At 34.1% G+C, this 9985-nt stretch overlaps 1 protein-coding gene across 1 annotated transcript in view; it reads left to right on the top strand.

Moving 5' to 3' along the window:
- Positions 1 to 9985, top strand: part of LOC110103702 (insulin-degrading enzyme-like 1, peroxisomal) — a 99216-nt gene that overhangs the window by 68422 nt on the left and 20809 nt on the right. The window contains exons 6-9 of the mRNA XM_028697954.1: positions 5197 to 5300; positions 6342 to 6444; positions 6576 to 6692; positions 6761 to 6950. Coding sequence (XP_028553787.1) covers positions 5197 to 5300; positions 6342 to 6444; positions 6576 to 6692; positions 6761 to 6950 — 514 coding nt within the window. The remainder of the gene's footprint in view (positions 1 to 5196; positions 5301 to 6341; positions 6445 to 6575; positions 6693 to 6760; positions 6951 to 9985) is intronic.

Below are 9985 nucleotides of genomic sequence, written 5' to 3'. Positions count from 1 at the left end.
ATGTGACGTTTTAGGGATGTTGCGCGAGTCAATAAGTGAATTCTATAGTTCGAACACAATCCTTCTATTTGGATCAATAGGAGTCGACAGGGTTCGAACCTTCAAACAAGTACATGGTTGTGGGCGACCAGTGTATTTGTTTTAAATACATTCATATTAGGCCTTCAGGCCTATAATCAGAGAATTCACTAATAAAGGCATAAATATCCATGGAACCTGATCCTCTGTCGACTAGTAGACAAAGTCGACAAGGTTCAATCTAAGAAAGTGGAAATCCCCCCAAACACTCCAATGATGGTCGTGTTGAATGCAGATCTCAACCGGAGGGGTTCCCAAATATTTTAAATGTCTCTCAAATATCCAAAGTTCATTTCAAATAATTCAAAGCTTCACCCAAATACCTACGAAAATCCAAAAATCCACAAAATCCAAAATTCCAGAAACCCAAAATCCAAAAATATTTAAAATTGAAAATCCAATCATCAACTAACTTAAAGAAAAACTTCATCCACCCTCCGCAACGTTTGCCGAGGTGGACAAATTAAAATTTACTTCAGCTCACAAAGAGCCAAATGCCTAGTCAAAAAATATCACTAGGATTCATTCTCAAATAGTCGTCTTGCCAGTAAGGATGTGGTACGTTTCCTCTGATCGGCGGTTTGCTGCCAAATGGCACCGCAGGATAAACGGTTATGACCCGGGGCCCTCTGAACCGAGTGGTTCTGCTGCCAAATGGCACCACGAAATACCGGTTATGGCCAGCGCCGTTATGTTCCTTATTGGCATCAAATCCTTGAGATATGAATCAATATGATATGATTGATAGGGCAACAAGCCCTCTGTCAGCTTAAGGTGGATTCAAATTGTCACCTTAGACAAACATTCACCCCAGGTCTACAAGGTCCCTTAGACGAAGAAACCCATGGCTGCCAACAAGGATCCTTCTGTTAGGTTGGGTCGACTACCTCCTCTGACTAAGTAGACCAGGGACCACGATGGCCCGGGATGACGGAACCATGGGATCTTGATCGGGTCCATCATCCATTCCCACCATCCGCTTTGTGCAAGATGGTGAAAATTTCTATTTTAAATATCAAATCTTCCAACTTATCAAATTCCCAAATTTCCAAATCTCTAAACCCTTCGAATTTCAAACCCATGCTGCTACTATATGCCAGATAACGCGTATCTCTACGTATCTGATTGACGACTAGCCTTAATCGAAAGTTCTCTCTCCGTGATCGGGGGGATAATTAACTATACGGGCTTGCACCTATAGGAAACTAGAACTCATATCATAAAGTCCTCGCAAAATGAGGGCGAAATCTCTGGGTAGTGTCTTATCTACAAACCCATCTGCCTTCCAAAATTTACCTTGGAACATATCCGTTAAAACTCCCTCGCCAAATAAAAAGAAAAGCGAGTGGAGGCCGGGGCCGAATTTTTGGAGCCCACAGATTCCTTACGAGCTTCTTTATAGTTAGAAGATATATGGTTATCTTAAAGTGAGTTAGATTCGATGAAACAAAATTAGAATTTATCTGAAATTGAGATAATTATGGTTATTTGGTTGTTTACGAAAGAACAAGACATTGAAGTGGTAAAAAATAGGAAATTCACATGCAGAAGATCCTATAATTCATGTGAGATTATAAATCTCTAATATAATGAGCAAATTATTCTTAAGTATACTATTGGTAATATATATAAATCTATTGAATGACGATGCTCATGTAAATAGATGTTCTTCATATCGAGCATGATATGATCATATCAACAAGTCTAATGCATTTTATGAAATCACTTATTTAAATGAATTCAAGGTATTTTTAATTTTCTTGATCTATAAGATTATTTGATAGTATATAAATTTATTTAAGCACATTGAAGTTGACCATTACATATTATGTTTATCTTGACGCATGTTAAACATATCAATTAATATGCTATAAAAAATCTAAATATTAATGATAATGAGATTAAATTGAAAGAAGGTGATGAAAGGTCATGTGGGATATATTGACAAGCTATGATAAACTGGCAAGGAGGGAAAAAAGTTCTGAAGAAATTAGCCTCAATAGGGAAAAAGAAAAATTCTTGGCTTTCATTCTTAGAAAGTTAATACCTTAAGGTTTAAACTTAGGGTCGAGTGACCATTGATAATTATTGTGTTAGGTTGTCCAAATGCTATGGTTTTTAGGGAAATGGGCCAAGTGAATCAATGATATAAATATGCTAAAAGTCTATAAGTATTATATATTATTTCTAAGAAATTAATGAGAAATAGTGAAAATGAAAATAGTGCAAGTAAATGATAAGTAGAGTATACTTCATAATTTAAACCTTGACAGTCGCATTTCATGTTTTTACAAATATTGATGTCCCTTGCTTAAAATTGAATCTTTTATTTATTTAAATGTTAAAGCATGCTTTCTTTAAAGTTTATCATTGCATTAAGCTAACAATATCTATGATTAAAAATGCTTATGTTAGTTCAGAATATCGGTATGCATAGTTTCTTTTTTTTTTGTATGTTTGAACATTGTATTAGAATTGTTTGTCTCGCTGAGTGTTTAGCTCATTAGATATCACTAGGATTACTTTTCAAGGAAGGAAAATGAGCAGATGAACCAACTATTCCATATGTAAGTATTATGAATGGATGTATAGTTTTGGGATGTAATGTAGAAAAGAATGTACATTGTATAAATTATATAATTTCAGTATGTATAAATTTTCTATGAAATTATTACAAGCTTTATAGTTTATTTTGACAAGTTAATTTATGCATGCTTCCATATCAATGATTATGATGAAAATATTAAAGCATGAGTTGTGGCGATCTAAGCATATTACTTTTCTAATTGATCCTACTAATAAAATCAGGATGGGTTTTTGTGGCAAATGTGTTTGATTAGATTTTTGTTTGTATTTTGCCTCATGATTGATTAGAGGGGTTGAAATGGAGCATGATAGAAAGTAGTATCAGGGCAAGCTTTGAATTCTAAGTTATAATGAAAGCATATTTGGATTTAGAAATGAAGTTAAGAATGAGATTGAATTTGTGTATGATTATTATAGCGCCATAGGTCGATCAAATTGGGATGGTTACTTCGATTGAGCTCAGGAGTGACTTATGCATAATACAATCATCCTATAATAAATTATGCTAATTAAGTAAATTATTATATTTACGGCTAAATATACTTGAAGAAATGCTAGAAAGAATGAATGATCAATCATCATGGCCAATCTTAGGAAAAAATATTAGGCGGAGATGATTTAATTATAAGTGAAATTGATGCATGACATAAATGTAAAAATGATTGGAATAAAAAATTTGCGCATTTTGAAAAGAGCAAAGAGTAATTAAGAATGCTTGCCACTAAACAATGATAGAAAACAAAAGAGGGATAGCTACGCTTAGGCCAACTCACATGCTAGGAATATAGAATTTCAACAAAATGCAAATTAAGTAGTTACTCAATAAAATCCCTAAGTTAACAACGAAATCAGAAGCATAAAAGTCAAAACTCATCCTACGTTTACTAAGGTAAAGCAGAGAGCGAAGCACGACTCCTAGCGATTGAATCACCACCTACAAGATTAGTGGATTAAGAAAATAAATGAATAGGGTAAAGAAGTTCACCCTTGTTGATGATCGAAAACAATTTGCCATTGAACGTTGGCGAGTTGTTCTTTGATTGCTTCGGATAGTGTGAAAAGATGATGCGATCCAAATATTCTTCGACGGAGTTGTTGTCTTCCGGGTTGACGTCGAAGAAGGTTGACCAGAGTATGTCGACGTTTCCTTGATCGTTGTAAATGAATCCATAATCAAGATCGGGATTGGCCATTCATCTGTTCCGAAGGGTTGAAATGTTGACGAGGATGAATGTTGCTTCCCTTAAAGACTCCTCTTGAGAGGGAGGAGATTATCTTGAGAAATCAAGAGGGGAAGAGGAAAATATGTGGCTGGCCAAGGGTGAGGGTGTGGAGAAAGATTTAGGTTCAGATTTTAGATGAAGAAAGGTGGAGGGAATTTGGGAAAATTAATTCCTCTAATTGATTCCTAACTTTGGAATTAATGAAAGAGGAAAGAGATGAGAGGGGGTGGGTGAGAGAGAGGAGGTTTGGGATTTAATACCAAAAGAAAAGGATGAGATTTTGGAAAGAAATAAAGGAGGTGGGGCCTTGGGAATTTCGGCCAAGAGAGAGAGGAGATGGTTTGAATTATTTCCAAGTGTGCAGATTGTCTTTTGGAAACAATTCCAAAAAGAAATAGGAGGGGGACCGGTGACATAGGGAGGTGTTACGCTTCCCTCTCCAATGAATCTCTCTCTTAACCTCTCATGCTCTCGCAAGAAATCAAAACGTAGAAAATTTTATCATTAATTCATTAACTTCAAAAGGGAACATAAGGCCTTATGAAAATTTGACCTAAAATAACTAAACTTTCTCAGCAGTTTTGGAGCTCAAAATTTTGGATCCTACAACATTATCTTTGTCAATATCATCATTAGCTTATCCAACTATTTAGGGCTAGCTTTAGGAATCGTAGATGACATGAATAGTACTTCAATTGGTTGTAGTTGTCTTTCTTTTCCATGAAGCACTTACTGTCATTACCTAGATTAGATGATGACATGTGTCACTGTTGTTGTTACTTTTGAGCTTACATAGCTTGCTCCCATTACCTACTACTACCAATTTCTTGTACAAAACTTCGCTATTGAGGGAGTTTTGGGATCGGTATTATGCCACACTTATTAAAATATTTTTTATTGATAATTTATCATTGTTGTTATAAATCATCCACAAGCATAGCCGCTTAAAATATATCTTCTGGAGTTTTTTTTTCACTTGATTTTCATAATTTAGTGATCATAGTGGAGATATCGTTTAGCTGGGCTTCTTCTTTCCTTATGGGGATTGAGAACTTGTTGTTGGACGGTTCCTTTAGAAATATTTTCAACTCATCAAAATGCATCCCGTTCTCTATTGTGGCACCAGCAACTTTCAGTGAAGTTTTTTTTTTCCAAACCGAGTCTTTTCTTCAATTGGCAGTCCACCACAGCTGCAGCCCATAATCGAATTATTTGCTGTTATTTGCATTGCAATATTGAAAAGTAATTTAATTTTCTTTGTGAATTATATTAAAACCTTAATTTTCTAATCTGGAAAATGATATTTCAGTTGTACCCTTCAGAAGATTGGCTTGTACAGTCATCACTGCCTTCCAAGTTTTTTCCGAGTGCCATAAAGGCGACGCTGGATGAGCTAAGCCCAGAGACTGTTAGGTTAAAAGTGTATTGCATTTAGTACATTTTTTTGTGCTGTTTGAAGTAGCTATTTTATTCTTAGATGTTTTGTAGCATTGGAATTATTGGAGAACTACTTTTGTCATTTATCCCTGTGCCCTTTGCCTTATTATCATTTTAGTTCGTTTTATTAAGCTGGATTACAAAAGTACCCAAACAATATTACTCTTTTACCATTCAATAAGAATGAACCATATTAGCAATGCCTCTTATTCCTGTGAGTTTATCTCTGCCTCTTTCTTTTATCGTGCCTTCATTTAAGGAAGAGCTGGTTTTTATATTTGTTTTTTTATAATTTTTTCAGATAATCTGCATTTACTTTTCCTGCTGTTGGCCATCAATAAATCGGTATGGATTAATTTTTTAAAGAAAGAATACTATTGAGACTTGACATTCCAATATTTTGATCACAACAGCCAGCAGGGGAGAGAGGTCATCAGTTTGGCCTCTTGTAGTCTTGCAGAGCTCTTTTAACATTTCAACCTTTGTAAGGGTGATGACTTCTCATTCATTGAACTCAGTTCTAAATGACCTAACATAGATATTTATACTAATTGCTAGGCTACTGCAAAGATAGACTTGCCCTTGGGGACCTTTTATATTAAGAACCCATGCAACATTAAAAAAATGTATAGATCCTGCAGAAATAACATGAACACTTAATGACATGAAGAAAACACTAAAAATAGCATCTGATGAACTCAAAACTGTTTGAAAACAGGTACGATAATGATAGCTTCTACTAGCTGCTCGATAGGATGCTCTTCATAGATCTAAATATTGTTCATGTGTAAATTGGTATTATTTTAGCTGTTATAAACTTTAAGCTAAAATCGCATGGCTTTTTGTGTCAGCAGCTCCTCTCGTCTGCCTGCTGGTGTCAAATTGACCTTGTTCGTCTATGACAGCTTCCTTCTGAATTCCAGTCTTGTTTTTTGGCAGTTTTTGGTATTTTCATGAAATTTTTTGTCCAAAAGTTTTTAACTGGTTCTATGCTGAGAAAGTTTTCTTTCCCATCAGAATATTCTGGGAATCCAAATCATTTGAAGGGTGTACTGATTTAGTTGAGCCATGGTACGGAACTAAATATTCTGTTCAGAAGTTACCTCCTTCCACCATTCAGGTTGATTATTGAATTTTTGAGATGAAAAATTCTGGTTGAAAATCCAAAAAAAATTATATTTTCCTCTTTTTTCTTTTAGATTGAATTTGTTTGAGAAGTAATAGGTTACTGAATGTGTATGTGTTTTGTAGCAATGGATAGAGAAAGCTCCTAAAGAAGATTTGCATCTTCCAATTCCCAACATTTTCATTGCAACTGATCTTACAATAAAGCAAGTTTCAGACAAAGTAAACAGCATATATGAATGTGTATGTTTAATTCTTCATTAAATTAATAATCTGTTTGGGGTATCTGATATTTTGAAGTTCAAAACCAGGTTCCATATCCATATCTTATAAGGAAATCTCCTTTCTCAAGATTATGGTACAAACCTGATACTATGTTCTTTACGCCTAAAGCATATATAAAAATAGAGTTCAATTGCCCACTGTCAAACCAGTCACCTGAAGCAGCAGTCCTTACTGATATGCTTACACGATTGTTGATGGATTATTTGAATGAATATGGTAAATGACTATTCTATTTTTTCAGTCAACATCTTTTAATGTATTTATTTGTATTATGGGGCATGTTTTTTTTTTTAAATCTATTCATGCATTATGTCAAGTTTTACTTTTGATCTATATGATAGGATTTTCTCTATTTAATCATTAACTTGATTTAATTTTATCACACATTGTTTTCTAAAAGGAAAGTAAAAGTAAGAAAAGAAGGATAAGAATTCAAACGTGATGAATGTTGTAAGTACTAATTGACACGCAAAACAGTTTCATTGAATTATTCAGTATGAGTGCATTTTCAAAGTCAAGAAAAGTGTGATAGTTAAAAAGCTTTCAAGATCTGAATTTTTTTAAAGTTGTTGGAAGTTTCTATTTGTGTAATTTACATCAAAGCACATTAAATCTTAAGTTTGATGTATTTTTAACAAATTTAACCAATTGAAAGCTGACTGAAATGATGCTTGTTAGCATAAATTCTATTTGGATGTATCAACGCCACTAGAATTAGGGAAGGCGGGTCAGTAGTACATCTAAATTACTCTGTTCCATGAAATCTTTATTTTGGCTGCAAGTATGGTTTGAGAAGGAAGATTGAGTGGCACTTGTGGGATGGTGTAGCTTGGCCAATGGATGGGCAATACTATTACAAGCAGGCCAGTTCAAAAAATCTTTTAATTAGTTTAGTGGTTTCAAGTTTGTCAAGCTATTTAAACTTTGATAAAACGATGGGAAGGAGGGAATGATTCGTAATTAAAATGAAGGGTTTTGGTGAGCCTTCACATAATCTGGATGCAGGTTATCTAAATTTAACAAGAGGATGAAATGATCCTTCTTAAAATTATATTAAGGGGTGTTTTAATGTTTTACCGGAAACAATAAGTAGAATTAGAGCAAAATTGGATTTGAAAGTAGTGTTCAGCAAACCTAGATGTGATCAAGTTCAAGGGCATAGTTACAATGATCTGATAGGGGATTAAAATGTTACCATATTAAGAATAATCTTGAATCCAAGGTTGATGAGGGCTGTGGATAGCAATTGAAATAAAAATTAAATAAAATCCTTGAACCTGATTGGTGAAGAGATTCCTTCTTGATTGAAGATGGTTCTTCACTTCCTTGAATCCTCCATGATGTTATCCACCAGAACTCCTCTTAGATGGCCGTACAAGTGGAGAGAATAAAGTGAGAGCTCATATAGAGTTTTATTAAAAAATAGATAAAGTGAAACAAATTTAGTCTTTTATGTAAAATTACGATATTGGATACATGAATGAATACATGCATCCCTTTAAGGCCAGTAAAGATCTGATATTTATAATAGGAGGAATTCACGAAATCCTAACTCTCTGCCAAGTGGTTGCAACAAGTTTGATTGCTAGAACATGCTTTTTAGCCATGTAGACCACAAATGATGAGAATGGTTAACAAGAGTTGATGAGGTATGGAGTACTTATCCTCTTTGGAGATGGAAGATAGAGAGGGAATTTTTCCAACACCTTGTTGGATATGGGACAACCAGATTATGATTGGATTATTTTGGACCTTTTGTCTGGCCTCCTTGTTTACCGTTTTGTAACTTCTTGAGTGTCACCTTGTTAAGAACAATTGAGAGACGTTTGTTGTTTTCAATGCAGCTCTTATTTCAGTTTTATGTATGTCTATATAGCCCAAAGCAATTGTAATAGTTAACCCAATTATTAGTTATGCATCCAATGAAACTGGCTCATAGTTGGATTATGTGGGCTCAGAAAATTCATGCCCAACTCCTCTTGGAGAGTTTCAATCTTTCAGTTTTGGGTTAAATTTTTAGAAGACTTGAATTGCAAATAAGACACTACTCATAAATTTCATCCTTATTTTGTGAGAATTTTATGATATGATTCTAGGTTTTTCATAGGAGCCCTTATGATTAATTATCCCTCTCAGTGATGAGAAATAATTTTCAATTAGGCTAGTTGTTATATGTTAAGTGATTGGCATATAATAGTAGGAAATTTTAGTTTTAAGGTTGAAGGAAATTTATCATCCTTAGTGTAAAAGGGATGATGAGGGAATGATGACGAACCCAATCAACATCATATAGTTTTGTCATCTCATGTTACATAAACCCTAGTCTACTTCGTCAGTGGAAGTAGTCAACCCAACTTAGATCCTTGTCAATAGTCATGAGTTGTATCATCCAAGGAATCTTGTAAACATTCCTTGTAAACCTGAGGTGGATATTTGTCAAAGGAAGCAATTTTATGTAGATCTTAGCTGATAGATCTTTGTGTCATATCAAGTGCACCTATGATTTATAACTTAAGTGGTTATAGCCATGGGGAAAATTTGAGCTTTGATTGTTAGCATAATTTAATGACGTTATTTTGTAGTTAGTCACTCGATCAGAGGGCCCTGATCATAACTGTTATTTAGTGGTGTTATTTGACGACAAAATAACTGGGTCAAAGAATACATTTCATTACTAGCGAGAGAATAGTTGATAGTAAATATATTGATACATTTAATAAGACACCTGCTCTTAAAGTGTTATAGTTGGCATTAATCTCAAAATAGTAGGTAGTTGTGAAGTGTAGATTAATATTTGCTTTAAAATTTCGCTTGAATTTTTTAATTATATATGAAGAAAACTTGAAAAGATTTCTATTGAGATTTGGGGGCTTTTTGCAAATAATATTCCACTATGGTTGAATTCTCAATTAATGCAGCCATCGTCAAGAAGAGACTATTTGAATCATTTGTATTTAAAAATGGCTTTGAACCTTGTTTACTATCTTTCATACAGAGGATTGGGTTCAAGAAGTTGCATTACTTAAGCTTGTTTAAGTATTTGCTGTACTACAATCATTATCGACCCTACGCCCATATGTAGAGGATCGCGTTATTGGGACATCAAGTTAGACTTGAAATGTAGGATTTATGGTCGTACCTTATAAGCAAGGCTGCCCATTCAAGAACATTGTATGGCATATGAGTGATTTTGATTTGGGTAGGGAAAATTTGAGTGCGTCTTATATATATATATATATATATATATATAT

This window comes from Dendrobium catenatum, unplaced genomic scaffold (assembly GCF_001605985.2).
Source record: "Dendrobium catenatum unplaced genomic scaffold, ASM160598v2 fragScaff_scaffold_1022, whole genome shotgun sequence".
Lineage (NCBI taxonomy): Eukaryota > Viridiplantae > Streptophyta > Magnoliopsida > Asparagales > Orchidaceae > Dendrobium > Dendrobium catenatum.
Note: the sequence above shows the minus strand (reverse complement) of the source record. Positions and strands in the feature narration are given on the sequence as shown.